Genomic DNA, 20899 nt, shown 5'->3' on the forward strand with positions numbered 1-20899 from the left:
TAAGAAAGCTTTTTGTATTATTTGATAAATCAAAATCACACAGATAAAATCTTCAAAAAATATTTGAATACAAAACACAAGGTTTGACATCTTTTTGAGATGACTATCGTTAACTTCAGCACTCAAAAATTATCGCATGTGAACTGCGCAATAAGTTCACTCGATATATGGAAACAAACCAAGAACCACAAGAACAAACCAAAGATGTACTTGTTGTTTATTATTCAAGAACGGGACACGTTAAGAAAATGGCTGAAATAATTCAAAAAGAAACAAATGGAGATATATTTGAAGTTAAAACGGCAGATGATAATAACTACTCTGATTCATACCTTGTAGCTTGCTTCCAAGCTGGAAAGCATCTGCTGTCTGGCTTTCTTCCAAAACTTACAGAAAATATTGATATTTCTAAGTATAAAACAATTTACATAGGTACACCTGTTTGGTGGTATACTATTTCAAGGCCAATGGCTTCCTTTTTAAAAGAAGCAGACTTTACAGGAAAAACAATTATTCCATTTCTTAGCGAAGGAAGCAGTGGTTATGAACGCGCAATCAATGCATTGAAAGAAGCTATACCAAATGCCACAATTCTTGATGAGTTTGTTTTTATTGAGAAGAAACCACCTGCTGATTTGGATAAAGATATCAAAGATTGGCTCGAAGCAGTTCACAAAAAAGTACCAAACGAACGTGAGCCACCTGTTGGAAGCAGCAATGAAGCGCCTCCCGAAGGTAACAATGAAACTCCAGAAAATAACAATCCAACAAATTAATTCCTAAAGTAAAATACCATTCACTAATTTTAAATTTTTGTTTTGAGCTTAAAAAAAAAACATTTTAAAATATTTTTGTCTATGAAAAAATTAATGAAATCAAACATCAAATTTCGAAATTAATTTCACATTTTTTTGGTTTTATGCTACTTTCCCAATGAATGTCATTTCATCGAACTAATTCTTAAATTTCCTTTCGTTCATAATAAAAACTGTTTCAGCATTGTTATTTGGGGTGCCCTATAATAATTTCTTTAATTCGGAAAAATCCTTTAGAGAACGTATGTTTTATTTAGTTTTATCAGTTTAGTCGACATCATTGAACTTATCAACATCAGCAGCATCAGCCGATTCGCCTTCGTCCTTCTTTTCGGCTTCTGGTTCTACGATTGGTGGTAATTCTTCGAGTTGGTCAGCGACGTCGAGTGCGACTGCGACCATTCTATTGATTCTTGCGCTGAATCCTGCTGGGTTAGCGAGCGTGAAGCCCGACGACAACAGCGCTGTGTCCCAAAGCATTGACAGCATGTCCTTGACCTTTTCTTCTGATTCGTTCTCCAATTGGTTTGCCAACTTCACAATGACTGGGTGCTTTGCGTTGATTTCCAATGTCTTCTTCGGTGTCATGTACGACGACATTGTGTTATCTCTGAGCGCTTGTGCGTTCATAAGCCTTTGGAAGTTTGCTGTCCATCCGAACTCGCCGGTAACAATTACGCATGGTGTGACGACGAGGCGCTTTGACACGACGACTTTCTCGCAGTCGGAGCCGATGATCTCCTTAATCTTTGTGCATGTTGGCTCGAACTTCTTCTTCAACTCTTCGAATTCGGCCTTTTCTTCTTCTGTTTCATCGATTTCGCAGTTTTCCTTTGTGATGCAAATCAACTTATGGTCGGAGTATTCGCGTAATTGTTGGAAGCAATACTCATCGATTGGGTCAGTTAAGAATAACACTTCAATTCCCTTATGTCTGAAGTACTCAAGCATTGGCGAGTTCATGACTGCTTCTTTGATTCGCCGGAGATCCAATAGATGCCCTTTTGGTTCTCTTTCATTCTTTCGATGTATTCGTCGAATGATGTGAGTTCTTCTGGTGATTGTGTTGAGTTGAAGCGTAATAACTTGGCAAGCTTGGCGCGGTTTTGTGAGTCTTCGTGAATGCCGAGTTTGATGTTCTTGGAGAATTGTTCGTAGAAGATCTTGAAGTCTTCTTTGTTCTCTGCGATTTGGTTGAATAATTCGATTGCACGCTTTACAATGTTCTTCTTGATGAGCTTGATGATACGGTTCTGTTGGAGTGTTTCACGTGAAATGTTAAGTGGTAAGTCATCAGAATCAACAATACCTTTGAGGAAGTTAAGGTACTCTGGAATGAGGTCTTCGCAGTTGTCCATAACAAAGACACGGCGTACATATAATTTGATGTTGTTGAGCTTCTTCTTTGGCTCGAATAAGTCATATGGTGCACGACGTGGAACAAATAAGAGAACTGTGAAGTTAACATCACCTTCTGTCTTGAAGTGTTTGACTGCAAGATGCTTTTCCCAGTCATTGGAAATGGATTTGTAGAATTCGGCAACGCTTTTCTTCAAGGAATTCGGTCATATCTTCCTTAAGATAAAGATCAATACGTGTACCACGGATAAGATCTTCACCAGTTGTATCACGTCTGATTGTGAAGTTTTGGCCTGCTTCTGATTCCCAAATGTATTGGTCGTCATCTGTGTGGTGTGATGTAACAACAACACGATCTGCAACAAGGAAGGCAGAGAAGAAACCGACACCGAATTGACCGATGAGGGAAAGATCAGCACCTTCTTCAATTGCTTGCATGAATTGACGTGTACCAGAGCGTGCGATTGTACCAAGGTTGTTGATTAAGTGTGATTTGGTCATACCAACACCAGAATCAATGATTGAAAGAACACGGTTTTCTTTGTCTGGGAGAATCTTGATGAAAAGTTCCTTTTGGTTACCAAGGCGTTCTGGGTTCTTGAGGGATTCGTAACGGATTTTATCGCAAGCATCGGATGCGTTTGAAATCAATTCACGTAAAAAGATTTCTTTGTTTGTGTAGAATGCATTGATGATGAGGCTCATCAATTGGTTGATTTCAGCTTGAAATTCAAAGCTTTCAACTTGTTCACTCATTAAAAAAAGTGAAATGATATGAGGCCACTTATAATGACATTGAATTTTTTTGTCCGGCTATTTATAAAAGTGACAATTATTCGGTGTCACTTTTTTGTAAAGGATAAAAGTCATTTTTTGAAGAAATATTTAGAATCATATTAATATTTAGAATTAATATTTAGAATTAATTAATTAAAATAAAATATCAATGTTTACTATTTTGTTGAAAAAAAATTATGTGTACTTAAGAATTGCAATGTATTGGAAAACTGTGCCAAATAAAATGAATATATGGAAAATTGCATGATAATATTTGTTGTAGTCTTTGGCATAAAAGTAGGTACCTAGCGTATATGTTACACCACCAAGAGCTAGCCAAAACATTCCACGTCTTGCTAATGCCTTATATACAGTTTTGATGTTAAATGCTACAACCCATCCAAGAGCGATATAAAAGTACACAGTATAGTCATAAATTAAATCAAAGAAGAATATTTTTGCAAAAATTCCAATAAGAGCAATTGTCCAAACACTGATTAACATTGTTTTTCCTGTTTTCCCCCATAAAACATTAACTGTAACTGGTGTGTAACTTCCTGCTATTAACAAAAACACTGAACAATGATCAATATATCTCATTGGTTTTTTAATTCTAATATCTGTTACCCCATGATAAACGCATGAAGCAGTATAAAGTATAATCATTGAAAGTCCAAATATAAGTTTTGAAATTAGATTTCTCTTGCAATGTGAATTCTTTTCGGATTTAAACAAGAAGTAAGTTCCTACCACTGACAGGGCGGCAGCAATTCCATGGGTTAAGCTATTTACAAATTCTTCCCCTTCTGCCCATACAGGCATCTCTTTCATAGACATTTTTTGGTGAAGTCATGATTACTTGCAATTGGATATGTGATCGTAGCCCCAGAAAATTGTGAGGGTGGCCATCATCACTTACGGAAAACGTAATCAAACACACAATTTTTTTACGGTTTTTGGCCAAACGACCAAAGATCTGTTGAATAAATAAAAAAAATGTCAAAAAATTAACACAAAAATAAAAAAGAACGTTGACAAAGAAGGAAATGAAAAACTTTTTTATGTCCTTTTCCACACAAGAAAATTTAAAAAAAAGTATTGTGACTCTTTTTTTTTATAAAAATATGTATATAAATGAATGATTTATACGAATTAGATTTCAAAAAAAAAAAAAAAATTAAATCATTTATTTTTTGTTACTTATTTTGAACTCACATGTTTTTTTCATAAAGACATTGAATATTTCTTGTTATAATATTGATAATTTAAAAAAATGAAAAATGATTATTTCAAATAAATGAATTACTTAAATATTTCTGTACATATTTGCATACAGCTGCATTGTTGATTAAGGTCATTTAATTAATTATTTAAAATGTTTGATTAATCAAAAAAAAATTGCATTATTAAATGAAAATATTTTTTGTTTTTATTGTACCACTTTCTTTGTTAACAAAAGGGTGTTTTTAATAAGTGATGATTTAATCAAATTTTGGTTGTAATTTTTTTTTAAGTTTTTGATTTCATCATTTTGAATTATTTTTGTTTATCATTTATTCTAAATGCTTCTTATAAAGTGCTAAATTGTTTGCTTTTTATACATGTGGTTCTCCAAGTAGTAAAAACTTGGCCTATTTATAACATTTCGAACAGACTTTGTCAATTTCATGTGTTCCTTTGAGGAAGCAGTTATACAGATACAATGCCAAGGGCTCCAATCCAAAGCCATACTGACAGTGGTGAAGATCCATGGAAAACAGTTTCTAATGGCATAAGTGATATTCTTGCATGCAAACAATCTAATTTAAGTTTTGTGAAGCTTAATAATGCAGTCAGTAATTTGATATCTTCTTCAACACGTTCAAATGAACTAAAAAATGGATTAGAGCAACATCTTAAAGCACACTTCAAGATGTGGAAAGAGCAACTTTCACAAAAAGCAGGAAATATGTTAATTTTTCATTTTTCAAAAATTTTCGATGATTTCAAGAACTACTGCCTTGTTATCCCCAAGATATATATGCTTTATGATAGTAGCCAAAGAGAAAAAGATGCAACACTCAATATTATACGTCGACATTTTCGAGATGTTATATTATCTGACGAGAAACTAATTGAAGAAACAACAGAGAGCATTGAAAGAGATATTGCATCAGCACGATCACATGTAGAAGTCGATTTAAAGAAGATCTTTAATTTATTAGATATGTATTATTCATTTAAAGACGATCCTATATGCAAAATCTTTGGCAATTTCTATGGTGACTTCATCAATGAAACCAAGAAATATTATGATGATTTCTTCAGGACCAAATTTGAAGGATGTACATTTTATGATTATCTTCAACAAGCATCAGCGCAATTTGAACATGAAGAATTTCTTCTTGCTACGATACTTGATAAGAAGCCAAATGAAATTGAGTACACGCTTAAAATCGTATTAGAAATGCTATTATCCTCACATGAAGATAAGTTTTTACAAGGTCCTGAACCACCCATTAGTGTTTCCCTTACAGCGCAAGATAGTCGACCCATGAAATGGCTTGTAGATACATATCTTAAATTTGATGTTGATTTGAAGAACGTTTATACCTCATGCGCCCGTTACATCAACGATGAAATGGTCAAACAATCTGCCAACTTCACTGATGACATGAAAGCCAGTCAAATTACGCATGGCATAAAAGTTCTTATGGACCTAACTAACAACATGTCAAATTCGTATAAGATAATATTTGGCGATGTTAAAGAAGCGCTTGAAGCAGTTGAGAAAGAAATCATTAAAGGATGGAATCATCCGAACTTTAAGATTAGTGAAAACTTTGTAGTTTATATTGATTCACATATCAAAAGTGAATTTAAGAATCTTACACCTGAAGAAAAAGAGAACTTTCCATCAGAAGTCGCCAAGTTTTATCGACGGATTGAAGACAAAGTATCATTTAAGAGTAATTATGAATCATATATGGCACTTCGATTTATTAAGATGAAAGACAAAGTATATGATTATGAACTTAAAGTGGTAACAGCTATTCGCGATGCTAAATCACAAGACTTTGCGAAATATTTAGGAGAATACAAGAAGAAGATTCAAGATTCAGCTGATATTGCCGAACGATTTACTACCGAATGTGGCGCGTCATTTCCGAAAGTTAAATTTGAGCCAATATTATTAGATTCTAACACATATCATCTTGATACAAGTGAAGCCAAATATTTACCACCGCCAATAGATAACATTCACAAACAATTTGTTAACTTCTATACTAAAATGCATGAACATCGACGATTAGTATTATTACAATCAGTATCATCAGTAGAATCCAAACTTGTAATTCCAAAGAATCAAAAAGCTAATCGTACAATTACATATATTATTTCATCAGATATTATATGTGCATCAATACTTAATGAAGTATCAACAGCGCCAAAGAAATTTAAAGAATTAACAGTGATCACGAAAGATAGAACACTTGCGGCGAAATATTTAGTTCGTTTATGTGCTGCAAGTTGTCCAATACTTAAAAGAACTTCCGCTACAAATGATAGGAAGATCTGTGATGATGACTTGTTCCAAATTAATCCGCAATTCTTTTGCAAAAATGTTCGTGTGGCAGTTGCACCAGTAGTAAACGAAAGAAAGAAAAATAAGGAACTAATTGACGGTCACATCGAAAAAGGTAAAAAAGAAGTAATAAAAGCTGCTGCTGTGAGAACAATGAAACAAAAGAATAAACTCGAACAGACCGATCTGGAAAACGAAATAGTGCAGGCTTTGGCACAATACTTTAGACCTGAACAAAAGACTTTGAGAGACTGTATAATCGAGTTGGAAAACGATGAGTACTTTAAGAGAAAGCAAATCGATGGAGGAAGAGTAATGATCGAATACATCCAGTGATATAAATGCTAATATTCAATGGTTTATTATTGATATTTTTGGAAATGATCAAAAGTGCATTCACACGTAGCAATTTCGAAAATTCAATGTTTTGTACAGTGGTCAAGATGTGACTGAGAATGAAATGATTTATATAGTGATCAAGATGTGATTGAGAATGAAATGATTTATATAGTAATCAAGATGTGACTGAGAATGAAATGATTTATATAGTAATCAAGATGTGACTGAGAATGAAATGATTTATATAGTGATCATAATGTGACTGAGAATGAAATGATTTATATAGTGATCAAGATGTGATTGAGAATGAAATGATTTATATAGTGATCAAGATGTGATTGAGAATGAAATGATTTATATAGTGATCAAGATGTGATTGAGAATGAAATGATTTATATAGTGATCAAGATGTGATTGAGAATGAAATGATTTATATAGTAATCAAGATGTGACTGAGAATGAAATGATTTATATAGTGATCAAGATGTGACTGAGAATGAAATGATTTATATAGTGATCAAGATGTGACTGAGAATGAAATGATTTATATAGTAATCAAGATGTGACTGAGAATGAAATGATTTATATAGTAATCAAGATGTGATTGAGAATGAAATGATTTATATAGTGATCAAGATGTGACTGAGAATGAAATGATTTATATAGTGATCATAATGTGACTGAGAATGAAATGATTTATATAGTGATCAAGATGTGCCTGAGAATGAAATGATTTATATAGTGATCAAGATGTGACTGAGAATAGAAATGATTTATATAGTGATCAAGATGTGACTGAGAATAGAAATGATTTATATAGTGATCAAGATGTGACTGAGAATGAAATGATTTATATAGTGATCAAGATGTGACTGAGAATGAAATGATTTATATAGTGATCAAGATGTGATTGAGAATGAAATGATTTATATAGTGATCAAGATGTGACTGAGAATGAAATGATTTATATAGTGATCAAGATGTGACTGAGAATAGAAATGATTTATATAGTGATCAAGATGTGACTGAGAATGAAATGATTTATATGGTAATCAAGATGTGATTTCTTCAATATAAAATTGTTTAGTTTCACCTTTCCGTTGAACTGCTTTACCACGAGCAACGATAAATGGGCGTTATTGAATATATTTTTGAACAACTGGATAAATAAATTTGCAGCCAATCATATGGCATCAAATACTGTACTTGTTGGATTCATTACTGCATCACTAACATGTTTTTTGTCTTGTGTAATGCAACACAATATGGTGCTTTATGATTGCCCTTATCATTTACAACAATATCACGATTGTGAAAAGGAGGAAACAGAATATCACCAAATTTGGTGACGTGTTGAGAAAGGCTAAAAGAATAAAATGAAATAAAATAGAATTATTGATTTTATACTAAATAATTCATATGAAATACCAATTTGAGCCCAAAATTTATTCACTTCATTATGCAAGTGTTTGTAAATATTTATAAGTTTGGAATATCAACTGAATGCATCAGAACCAATTGCATTTAAACCTCATTAGATAATTATTGTAAACTTTCAAGTTCATCATATTTGTAAAATATAACACAATACTATCACAACGAATTGTAAAATTAATAAATGTAATACATTCTAAAAGGTGCACCTCCAATTCCATTCACACTTCATGGAAATTGTACATCTTTTAGTTTTTCACATGAAGCAAATGCTCCGCCTCCTATGTTACCAACTGTTTCACCAATTAGTGCAGAAGTTAGTGCAGGTCATTGCCTGAAAGTATCACCAACATTTAATAAAATTATTAATTATAACATGTTCAATAACATTCATGCGTTTAACAATTTCATTGTATGGTAACCTCCGCTGTAATGCATAGAAATTTTTTTGTTTCCATAAACTTGAGTTATAAACAAATGGAACTACTAACAGAGCTAAATCAAATAATATTTAATTTAACTGAAGAAAATATCGAGGAATCAGCTCAACAAACAGTAAAATTATTTGATTCAAATTTGCCATATTCATTTAATTTTGTAATAAGTAATTTTGTTTATTCTGCATTTTTTGCTCAAAAGAATACAAGCGATATGTATTTAAACTATTTAGTATTAGTTCGAATTTATGAAGAAGAAATAAACAAAAATAATCCCAATATCATTAAAATTTTTACCAATTACATAACACAAATCACAAGTAATGAAACAAATTATCTAATTGAAAAAATGTGTGAAAGATCTCTAATTGATGAAGATGTTATCAATCATATTTCAACGAATTACTTCGATCATAGAAAATCTAAAGAATCATATCATACTAATTTTTTATCAGAATTGAATTTTATTAAAAATTATGATGAACTATCAAAGAATGATTGGGAGCTCCATAAGAAATTAATTAAAGAAGGAGAAAATCCTAATGAAATTGCAAAAATAATCCGAAATGATCAAATAGAAAAACTTCAAGAAATATCATCACAAAATGATTTTGATTTTGATCAAAAAATTGAACCATCACTTTATGAAAGTTGTTCATTCATTAATCAATATAATGTATCATTAATTGATTATGCAGCATTTTTTGGATCAGTTCAATGTTTTAAATATTTACTTATGAATGGCGCTAATATCAAAAATGAAGGTAAATATGCAGTCGCAGGTGGAAATCTTGAAATTTTTCATTTATATGAACAAAATCATTCATCATTTTTCGGTTCATGTGAAGCCGCAATTAAATTTCATCGAAATGATATTTTTAAATATATTTATGAAAATAAATTAGAAGCATATTTAAATGAAATAAAGATTGAGCAATTGATGTGTTTATGTGTTGAATATGGAAATTATAAAATTCTTTCGTTTTTAGAAGAGAAAGGATATGAAATTAAAGATACCATTATTAATGAATCAGCAAAAAATGGAAATATATATCTTGTAAAAAAGTTTCTCCTAAGTAATAAACCCCCAAATAATATTTTGATGAGATCTTCAGAATCAGGAAATATTGAACTATTGAAATATATTCTTGAGTTTAAAGGAATTGATGTTAATGCTCAAGATATTTATTAGTTTTATTTAGTATTTATATTAATAATATGATGTTTGAGAATAGGATTTAAAAATCATTTAAATTATTTGAAACAGCACTTATAAAAGCAATTCGTTATGGTCATATAGAAATAGTTAAATTACTTCTTGAACAAAAAGGAATTGATATTAATGCTAAAGATATTTATTTGTTTTATTTGATATTTATTTTAATAATTTTCTATTTCAAAATAATTTTCGGAAATTATTTTAAATATTTGATACAGTCCTTATCATAGCATCTTCAAATGGTCATATAGAAATAGTTAAATTACTTCTTGAACAAGAAGGAATTGATATTAATGCTAAAGATATTTATTTGTTTTATTTTGTATTTGTTTTAATAATTTATTATTTCAAAATAATATTTGGAAATTATTTAAGTTATTTAAGACAGCACTTATTTGGGCATCTAAATATGATCATACAGAAATAGTTAAATTACTTCTTAAACAAGAAGCAGTTGATATTAATGTTAAAGGTATTCACATGTTTTATTTAATATTTATTTTAATAATTTGATATTTCAAAATAATATTTGGAAATTATTTTAAATGTTTAATACAGCACTTATGATTGCATCTGAAAATGGTCATATAGAAATAGTTAAATTTCTTCTTGAACAAAAAGGAATTGATATTAATGCTAAAAATATTTATTTGTTTTATTTAATATTTATTTAGATAATTTGATATATCAAAATAATATTTGGAAATTACTTAAATTATTTAATACAGCACTTATGAAAGCATCTTATTCTGGTCATATAGAAATAGTTAAATTACTTCTTGAGCAAAAAGGAATTGATATTAATGTCAAAAAAAATATTTATATGTTTTATTTTATATTTCGTAATAATATTTGGAAATTATTTAAATTATTTTGGACAGCACTTATTTTGGCATCTTTAAATGGTGATATAGAAATTGTTAAATTACTTCTTGAACAAAAAGGAATTGATATTAATGCTAAAGATATTTATTTGTTTTATTTGATATTTATTTTAATAATTTAATATTTCAAAATAATTTTCGGAAATTATTTTAAATATTTGATACAGTCCTTATCATAGCATCTTCAAATGGTCATATAGAAATAGTTAAATTACTTCTTGAACAGGAAGAAATTGATATTAATGCTAAAGATATTTATTTAATTTATTTAATATTTATTTAAGTAATTTGATATTTTAAAATAATATTTGGAAAATATTTAAATTATTTTATACAGCACTTATGTATGCATCTGAAAAAGGTCAAATAGAAATAGTTAAATTACTTCTTGAACAAGAAGGAATCGATATGAATGCTAAAAATATTTATTTGTTTTATTTAATATTTATTTTAATAATTTTATATTTCATAATAATATTTGGAAATTAGTTAAATTATTTGAAACAGCACTTCTTTTAGCAATTCATAAAAATTATATAGAAACAGTTAATTTCTATCTTGAACATGTAGGTATCGATGCTAATATTAAAGATATTTAATTATTTTACTTGATAATTATTTTAATAATTTGATATTTCAAAATAATATTTGGAAATTATTTAAATTATTTCAAACTGCATTTATTTTATCTTCAAATGGTAATGTAAAAAAGGTTGAGTTACACCTTGAACAAAAAGAAATCGATGTTAATGCTCAACATTTTTATTTGTTCTGTTTGATATTTATATAAATAATTTAAAATTTCAAAATAATTTTTGGAAATTATGAATTATTTCAAACATTACTTATTTTATCTTCAAATGGACAACTAGGGGTGCATAAATTACCTCTTGAACAAAAAGGAATTGATATCAATAGTACAATTATTTCTTTATTTTATTTGAAATTTATAACAATAATTTTGGATTTTAAAATAATATTTGATAATTATTTAAGTTATTTAAAACAGGAATTATCGTGGTATCTGAAAGAGGTTATATAAAAATATTCAAATTACTTCTTGAACAAAAAGCATTTGATGTTAATGATAAAAATATTTTTATTCATTATTTAAAATATATTTAAATAAATTAATGTTTAAATATAATATTTGGGATTTTTTAAAATTATTTCAAACAGAACTTATGTATGCATCTGAAGAAGGTTATATAGAAATAGTTAAATTGCTTCTTGAACAAGAAGGAATTGATATTAATGCTAAAAATATTAATTTGTTTTATTTGATATTTATTGTAATAATTTTGGATTACAAAATAATATTTGAAAATGATTTAAATTATTTAGAACAGCACTTATTACAGCATCTTTAAATGGTTATATAGAAATTGTTGAAGTGCTTCTTGAACAAGAAGGAATTGATATTAATGCTAAAGATATTTATTTGTTTTATTTGATATTTATTTAAGTAATTTTGGATTACAAAATAATATTTGGAAATTATTTAAATTATTTAGAACAGCACTTATTTGGGCATCTTTAAATGGTTATATAGAAATTGTTGAAGTGCTTCTTAAACAAAAAGGAATTGATATTAATGATAAAGATATTTATTAATTTGTTTTAATATTCATTTTAATAATTTTTGGATTACAAAATAACATTTGAAAATTATTTAAATTGTTTAGAACAGCACTTATTTGGACTTCTGAAAGAGGTTATACTAAAATAGTTAAATTACTTCTTGATCAAGTAAGTATTGATATTAATGCCAAAGATATTTATTTATTTTATTTGATATTTACCTTAATAATTTATTATTTCAAAATAATATATGGAAATTATTTAAATTATTTAATACAGCACTTATTTGGGCATCTGAAAAAGGTTATTTAGAAATAGTTAAATTACTTCTTGAACAAAAAGGAATTGATATTAATGCTCTAAATAGCATTTGTTTTTAAGATTTTCTATTTCAAAATAATATATGGAAATTATTTAAATTATTTCAAACAGCACTTATGAAAGCATCTTATTCTGGTCGTATAGAAATAGTTAAATTACTTCTTGATCAAAAAGGAATTGATATTAATGAAAGAGATATTTATTTATTTTGTTTAAAATTTATTTTAATATTTTTGGAAATTATTTGAAACAGTTGAACTATAGAAATAATATCCGACTATAGCTTAGATTATACCAATTATTGTATTGACTTATGAAACATAAAAGAATGAATAATCGAAAAAATTAGAAAAGAATTTAAGGTTGGAACGGGTGACAAAAAAACGGCCCCAGGGATCCCTAAGCAAATTTAAATATAATGTCAAGGAAAATTCACATGATGAAAAAACCAGTCTGTAGAGTAAAAGATATTATACAACAAAGGACAGTGAAACAGCAATTCTCAAAAGAGAATGAAAAAAGCCTGAATCCACGGTTAAACAAGGTAAAAAAATTCAAACATTTTTACTTCAAAATTTTAAATCTTTTTTTAAAAAAATCATGATTTCACTCAATTTTCGCATAATTTTTGGAGGAGAATAATGTTAGCCTAGTTACACCCAACGCGTATGTGTAATTATAAAATTGCTATGATGAACAAGCAAAATACGGAATGATTTCCCGAAACAACATTCAATTTACCCAATGTATTTAATCCATAGTTAGAGTGTCTTTTAAAAGCTGATGTCCAATTCATAGATATTTCCCAAAACGGTATTAAAACCTTCGGACGATTTCAACACTTTCACGTGAATTTTATCATTTGCTAAGAATGACAGATTCATATTGAAAAGTAGTTCCTATTTTACTCTACCAGTATTATGTATGAAGTCAACGCCTGTGCGTTGATATTGAAACCACCTGAGCCTACCAAGCTACCACCAGAGATCAAATCTCTATATTGACTTCCGCCACATGCGACATACAATGATTGATCGCTTGTGCCAGTGTTAACAACGTACACGATCTTGTTGTTCGTTTGTTGGTCATACTTAATGTTGACCAAAACTCCATTTTGTGTATATGCGGAATTGGTACCTCTCCAACATGCGGCGTTCTTCTTTCTGATATCAATCAACTTGGCTGTATAGTCGTGGAGCGCTTGTTGGTTACTGTCAAACCCGGTAATTTTGCCATCTGTCCTTCCGACATTATCAGATGCAATGGTCCATGTACCACAGTTTGGCCAACAGTCGCAAAGATCTCCGATTTCGTCGCCATAATAGATGGTGATTGGTCCGGTATATGTTGTGAGTGATGATAATGCAATCTTATGACGCTTCCAATATGCCTCGTTTTCTTTGCCATAGCCATATTTGCCCTTAACGAGGTTACCGAAACGCCATAAGTCGTGATTTGTGATGAATAGATTTGGATATACTTCGCCTAAATCATGGGAATAGCCTTTCTCAGCTGGTGTCTTATAGATCTTAAGCATGTTGCTGACGTCATAGCCACCAGCAGTGCTTTCTTCTTCTGCTAATACTTTCACCATTTCATATCGGGATGGGAAATCAAAGGCAGAGCGAAGACCGCCTTGAGAATACGCCATTTGTTGGATTTCTTGTTGTGATTTCCAGGCTTCGCCAACCATGTATCCGAGAATACCCCATTGCTTACCTTGGTTCTTACGTTGTTGACATGCGGATTCAACAGCGGTACGAAGTTCGTTCCAATAGTTGTGGTTGTTTTGATACATTTGATAGCATTGATCAAGACGCCAGCCATCAATTTCGTAATTGTTGATCCAATATGTGGCAACTTCTTTGTAGAACTCAAGGCTGCCTGGATATGAAACTGGGTTGGAACCACCTTGTGGATAATTGCCATTTGGTGATGCTTTGACATTTCCGCCATGATGACCAAAGACACCATCAAGGAATACGTAAAGACCACGGTTGTGTGCTTCTTGGATAAGACGACGTAAGTCATCATTTGTTCCGAATTTTTGGATCAACATTGAAATAATCAGTGCAGAAATAGCCTGTGGATTGTAAAAGTTCACCACCTGAACCTCCGGTTGAATCAAAAACTGGTGTCATCCAAAGTGCATTAACTCCAAGACCTTTGATGTAATCAAGAGAATTAATAATGCCCTTAAGATTTCCTTTGTGACTGCTTGGGCCATATCCTGTGCAATAGCATGATGATCCATCTCCTTGGAAAGATGAAACCATAACTTGATAAATTATTAAACTGTTGAAATCAACATCAGAGTTTGGAATTGTGTTTGAAGCTTGGCCAGATACTTGGATTGGCTTTTGGGAAGAGCTGCTTGGTTTAAGTGTCATGTAGCATGTAACTGCAACAGCAACAACGCCAATAACAACACAAAAACCAGTGACCCATTTGAATAGAGCTGACTTAGCTCCCTTGGCTACCTTAGAAACAGGTGATTCTGGTTCTTTCTCCTCGGAAAGGAGCGGATCAGAGTTAACTTGTTCCATTTCCTATATGATGTTAAGTATTGAATTCTGAATTGAGAGCTTTTGAACGATTCGGTTCACGCAAACGTTCAAATGGGTTATCATCGATTCAATTAGGCGCAACCGTAACAGTAACCGCGTTTGTGGCCTGAACATTCGAATGTTCAAAACTTTGGCAATTTTTCTCTAATTTACCTGGTAAAGAATGACATTATCATTACTTTCTTGAATAGATTTAAATGAACTTGTCGAATCTCATTAATGTTTTATTTATTCAATTAGTATTAATTTTGTCTTACTAGGATTAACTTGTAGAACTCCTAAGCGCTCATATTCTTGTATTGTCTGTTCAAGTTGGTCAAGTGAAAATCCACTTTGAAGAATTGATGTTTTAACATCATTCATCTTTAACTCATTGTTTCCATTAGCAAGTGCAACAATCTTTTCATATATTGCACTCGTGACATCTACCTTTTTATCTACCTCGAAATCAACTAATTCTACAGATTCCTTGGAAGATCTTACAAGACGAAGGGCTTCATCTACATCTTCTTGACAAACCTCATCAGAAAGTCTTATCCTTGCTAAAGCCATTGATAATCTAATAATTGCTAACAAGGCTCTAGTTGTAATAGGTTGATCTACTGTCTCTTGTCTCATATCCACATATGCTTTTGATATATATCTCGAAAGTTCTTCTGGAATTATTGGTTCAATCTGTTTTGCTTTTTCTATATATCTTCTTAATGCTCTTAATCCAATTGATATTGACTTTGGAGCAATTCTGTTCTTATGTACATAAGCTATATGATTCGCAAGTGCAGTGTCACTATCTATTGTTGGTCTGTCTAAAAGCAAGAACAATAAATCAAATCTCGACAAAAGTGCCGATGGCAAGTTAACGTTCTCCAATAAACTCTTTTTGATGTTGTAGCGAGAGAACAATGGATTTGCAGCAGCTAATATTGAAGTTCTTGCGTTGAGTGTCGTTGTGATTCCTGCTTTAGCAATACTTACTGTCTGTTGTTCCATAACTTCATAAATGGCTGTTCGATCACTATCTTCCATTTTGTCAAATTCATCAATACAACATATGCCCATATCAGAAAGTACTAAAGCACCACCTTCAAGTGCCATTTCTCCTGTTATTGGATCTCTAAGAACTGCAGCTGTTAAACCAACGCCAGATGAACCACGCCCAGTTGTATAGACAGAACGAGGAGCAACACGAGTAACCCATTTAAGTAATTGTGATTTAGCAACACCAGGATCACCCATTAAGCATATATTTATATCACCTCTAATGCATACGCCATCATCAAATTTACGAGTAACACCACCAACCAACTGAAGAAGCAGAGATTTCTTCACGTCGTCGAGCCCATAAATTTCTGGAGCAACAGAAGCCGCTAATTTTTCATAAACACCAGTTTCTTTAGGATCAATTTCTTCATCATCACCTTCTTCGATTTCATCACATTTGGCTGAAACCCTGATATTTTGAGCTTCGATATATGTCTCATTGATAAGACTTTGCTTGTACCCGCGCATGGGCATCGGAAGGAAAATCCCATCAAGTTCGATAACGTCTCCCGTCTGACACTTTTGTGTAAGCTCGTTTCTTGCGTAAACGGTCATTGTGCGCGGGATGTGTCCTGGCGGAACTTCGCTGGAAAGTTCTTGAAGACGGATCATTTGGAACTTAATGAACTTTGAACCACGTGTTTGTAATGTGAGTTGACCTGGATGTGGTGCTGATTTGCATTGTTGTGATTGACAAATTGTACGTGGTAAAAATGAGGGACTCGTAACAACTTGAAAGGTTTCTTCTGAACATTGAGAACATGTGTATGATGCAACACTAATGAGTGGTTTGACTTGTGTTATTCGAGTAACCATTCCTTTGAGACGTACAAGACATCCAATACTGTCAGCACGAATTTCTCGCATAGGTAAAACTTTTTGCTTTGTTGGTGGTATAAAACGAATTGTATGATGACGTAAAAGTTCTTGTGGAATTCTGTTTTCACTTTCGGATTCTTTCATTGCAGCTACTCGAGCAGCATTAATATAATCTGTGTTTGAGCCAAAATCTGGTGCTGGTTCAGGAAGAATTGAATCGACAGCCTTATAAAAAAGTCTTAGGTATCTGTCAGTATTATTTATAATGTTAGTACCAAGGTCGTTACTAAAATTAAATACATCGTCTAATTCAATTTGAAGATCTGTTAATGTTTGATTTGGAATTTGATCAAGCCTAGCAATATATTTTAAATCGCCGTCTTCATCTTTAAAGCTAGATAAGAATTCCTTAATTTTTGCAAGTTCTGATGTATAGTTTGGCTGATGGAATCCCTTCTTCTGCATTGGTGGGCGTTTACAATTTATTTGAACGTTTAGGTATTTAATTCATTTGAAAACTTTACAGAAATACATTTTGATTTTTTATTTTCTTCAAGGTAAATCTTACTGTTCTTTAAAATCACAACAAAAATTCCTTATTCTAGAAAAATTCATATTTAATGTTTCTTGTTAAACATATAAAATACTTATTTTTAAATCAATTTCAAAAAATTACGAAACAGGAAATGTTCTCAACACATCTCAACAAAATTTATTTTATTTCAAGAAAACAAGATAAGTTAGCTTTAATTGAACAGTATGTTCGTCCAAATGGTGAATTTGATCATTTAATTTTGATGTCTTTTCATGCTTCTGTGATTGTTATTGTTTATTCAGTTGGATTTGAGGGTACACTTAAGAATGTTTTAAATATTTATAATCGCATTAGAGAAAATTTAAATTCTAAATGTGTTGTTTGCTTATACGGCACTACGTGTAAAGTTTCATATGAAAAAGGAATGAAAAAAGCAAAAGAAATAATTGCCGAGTATTTTGAAGTAAGTGGTTATACTGGTGAAGGAATAGAACAAATGTTTAATAGTTTGATAGAAATTGCTTATAAAGTGACAATAGAGAATCCTAATAGTTTTGTTAAATAAAAAGATAATTACATTACATTAAAATTTTTCATGCATTCATCAATTCAATATATCTCTATTTATATTTGCGAGAATCTATTTTTAAAATCACATTTTTCAAATATATATTTAGTGATTCTTTTTTCTTTTGTTGTAATTTGAGTTCTCTTAAATTTATTTGATTAATATTATGCATAGACTTCCATGAAAAACCTGTAGGCCGAAAACAAATCATAAATTTTTAAATAGTTTGCTAGCAAATAGAAATTTTAACATATCTTCAGTCCAAAAAATATTATTTAATGAATATTTGAAAAGAAAATAAAGAAAAAAAAATGTTAACGTTCTCCTTAGTGAAAAAATACAAATTTAAGAAAAAAATTTATTAAATATGTTCTCTGTGAATAATTCTATAGTATTAGCTTAAATAATATTAAGGTGCAGGTCTACATTTTTTCCACAGTCTGTAATGATAAAGTAAACAACAGCATTCAGCAAACATAATATTTGTTATTCAGCATCGCCACACATTTTCTAGCCGAAGAAATTGCTTTAATCACTTAAACAACAAACCAAAATGCAAATAAAATTTTTACATGTTTAGTTATAAAAACATTTTGAACTCAGATTCAGCGTAATAGCTAATATCGACCAAATCCTTCACAAACTGATCTATCGCCGTATTATTGACAAATGCGTCTTTCTCTATTTCTAATCCGATGGAACTGCACATGTCCAAAGTTTCGCTAATGAAGTACTCGAAGCAAACAGGCTCTTTCCCATTCGATACCTTTTGGAATTCCTTTGACAAGCATTGATAAAACGAGTTACATTCGAAATACGAAAGGATTCCATCGCCATCAATATCAAGGACATCGAAAATGATTCGATTTGCCCACGGCTCTTTCAAATGTTTCCATGATAACTTAAGCTTAAGATACGTTTCGAAATCAAGCTTCCCATCGTTGCTATAGACTTCAAAAAATCGATCAATAAATAGCGTTGTGAACTTGATCTTCGGAAGTTTTTTGATGTTGTCTTTTGTGAGGAAACCGTCGTTATCGGCGTCAAGATTCTGAAATTCCGATACAAACCGTTCGACGGTTTTCGGAGAAAACGGTCCTTTGTTACTCTTACGAGGAGTTTCAAGTTGCAAAAGACAGAGAAAGAGTCGGCTATTAACAAGATGATCAATTGATATGGAGTGAGTTCCAAGTGGATCTAATGCTAAGAATATTCTTGTTGTGGAAAATGTGATGAAATCTTGTTGAATGTTTTTTCCTTTGGATGTAGTAAGAAATACACGCCCTTCAGATACGTTTTCAAGGAATGTAACAAATTCTTCCTTTGTAAGAAATCCATCATTATTAGAATCACATAAAACTAATTGTTTATAATATTTAAAAGAATAACATTGAACAGAAAGATATTGAAGTAGGTCAGTAACATTAATAAATGTTGTTGAATTATTTGAGAGTTCAAGAAAAAGTTGAGATTTAAGATATTTTTGGAGGCGCTCTGGGCATCTTTCCCGGAATTCTACATATTCATTGTACCTAAGAGTCACCTTTTTGAATGAAAAATCATCCGAAATGTATGATAATAATATTTTTGATAGTTCGAAATAATCTTCTTCTGTGATGAGTTCGTTGGAAAGCTTTATGAATGCATTTTCTTTTGATATTTGCGTGATAAAATTGTAAGGATTAGTTTTTGTATTTGAATAAAATGTAGGAACATTATCTTTTTTCGAAATTAAATTTTCATATTCTTTTAGAACGCTAGTATTATTTTGGCTTTCTAAGGCATTAGCTACGTTCTCTGTTGAAGTAAGCGAAAACATGTGGATTGCAGCGCCTGGGAGCAATGGTAACGGCTTCTAATCAAATGTTTTCAAATTTATTGAATATTTTCAAACTGTTCTTCAATTGAACTTTGATAAACACGATAGAACTTTGGCCAGAACTTCATGATTTCACATCTTCTTCCGACATAAATATTCTTGAGCTTTTTATTAAAATTTGAAGAGAAGCTGAATGGTAAGGGTTGTGGATCGAATTTACTTGATCTTTCCATATAGGTGGAATTGAATTTGTTTTAAAGGTTTCCCATGCATAGCTTCCATTAAACATTCTTATCGTACAGCTTATGAATGGTACAGGAAATTTTTTTGATGGATGGTGTCTCATGCCTAAAAACTTTAGAAACTCATTGCGAACGATATGTGATATGAAAAATTGTTAGTGCTTGATCAAGAAGAACCAGATTTTACTTGTAAAATAGCCATGGGCGGTGAACCATGTGTTGGCAAGACAACCTTTGTTTCATATGTTAATTTTGGCATGCCTAGAAAATCCATAGCAATTGGACAAAATTTTATTAAAAAAAATTTGATAATAAAAGGGAAATCTGTTAGAGTACACTTGTGGGACTTATGTGGTGCTGAAATAATTCGAATCCCTCCAAAGGCTTTATATCGTCATTCAAATGGTATAATTCTTCTTTATGACATTACAAAAAAAAGAACATTTGAAAACATTCCACAATGGGTTAAAAATGTTCGGGAATTTTCAAATAACAAAGCTTTTATTATGCTTATTGGATCGAAATGCGATCTTGATCAAAATCGAGAAGTTCCAATAGAAGAAGGAGCAGAGTTCAG

At 30.9% G+C, this 20899-nt stretch overlaps 7 protein-coding genes across 7 annotated transcripts; 2 read left to right on the forward strand and 5 right to left on the reverse strand.

Annotated features, from left to right (window-relative positions):
* Nucleotides 1-167: 167 nt before the first annotated feature.
* Nucleotides 168-776, forward strand: GO595_010650 (flavodoxin; the record flags this gene model as incomplete). Its single annotated transcript, XM_067913352.1, has 1 exon — nucleotides 168-776. The coding sequence occupies one exon, from the start codon at nucleotides 168-170 to the stop codon at nucleotides 774-776; it is 609 nt and encodes a 202-aa protein (XP_067769388.1).
* A 306-nt stretch (nucleotides 777-1082) lies between these two features.
* Nucleotides 1083-1445, reverse strand: GO595_010651 (hsp90-like protein; the record flags this gene model as incomplete). The annotated part of the gene is made up of 1 exon (XM_067913353.1): nucleotides 1083-1445. One exon carries the CDS (start codon nucleotides 1443-1445, stop codon nucleotides 1083-1085), a length of 363 nt encoding a protein of 120 aa, XP_067769389.1.
* Nucleotides 1446-1774: 329 nt separating this feature from the next.
* Nucleotides 1775-2930, reverse strand: GO595_010652 (Hsp90 family protein; the record flags this gene model as incomplete). The annotated part of the gene is made up of 2 exons (XM_067913354.1): nucleotides 1775-2286; nucleotides 2360-2930. The coding sequence occupies 2 exons, from the start codon at nucleotides 2928-2930 to the stop codon at nucleotides 1775-1777; spliced, it is 1083 nt and encodes a 360-aa protein (XP_067769390.1).
* Nucleotides 2931-3146: 216 nt separating this feature from the next.
* On the reverse strand, nucleotides 3147-3788 carry GO595_010653 (hemolysin III family protein; the record flags this gene model as incomplete). The annotated part of the gene is made up of 1 exon (XM_067913355.1): nucleotides 3147-3788. One exon carries the CDS (start codon nucleotides 3786-3788, stop codon nucleotides 3147-3149), a length of 642 nt encoding a protein of 213 aa, XP_067769391.1.
* Nucleotides 3789-4653: 865 nt separating this feature from the next.
* On the forward strand, nucleotides 4654-6852 carry GO595_010654 (ubiquitin-protein ligase (Cullin); the record flags this gene model as incomplete). Its single annotated transcript, XM_067913356.1, has 1 exon — nucleotides 4654-6852. One exon carries the CDS (start codon nucleotides 4654-4656, stop codon nucleotides 6850-6852), a length of 2199 nt encoding a protein of 732 aa, XP_067769392.1.
* A 6783-nt stretch (nucleotides 6853-13635) lies between these two features.
* GO595_010655 (Alpha amylase, catalytic domain containing protein) lies at nucleotides 13636-15277 on the reverse strand (the record flags this gene model as incomplete). Its single annotated transcript, XM_067913358.1, has 2 exons — nucleotides 13636-14814; nucleotides 14888-15277. 2 exons carry the CDS (start codon nucleotides 15275-15277, stop codon nucleotides 13636-13638), a joined length of 1569 nt encoding a protein of 522 aa, XP_067769393.1.
* Nucleotides 15278-15526: 249 nt separating this feature from the next.
* GO595_010656 (DNA replication licensing factor MCM7) lies at nucleotides 15527-17623 on the reverse strand (the record flags this gene model as incomplete). The annotated part of the gene is made up of 1 exon (XM_067913359.1): nucleotides 15527-17623. One exon carries the CDS (start codon nucleotides 17621-17623, stop codon nucleotides 15527-15529), a length of 2097 nt encoding a protein of 698 aa, XP_067769394.1.
* Nucleotides 17624-20899: the final 3276 nt, after the last annotated feature.

The sequence above is a fragment of the Histomonas meleagridis genome (genome assembly GCF_020186115.1).
Source record: "Histomonas meleagridis strain 2922-C6/04-10x chromosome Unknown scaffold_61, whole genome shotgun sequence".
Lineage (NCBI taxonomy): Eukaryota > Parabasalia > Tritrichomonadida > Dientamoebidae > Histomonas > Histomonas meleagridis.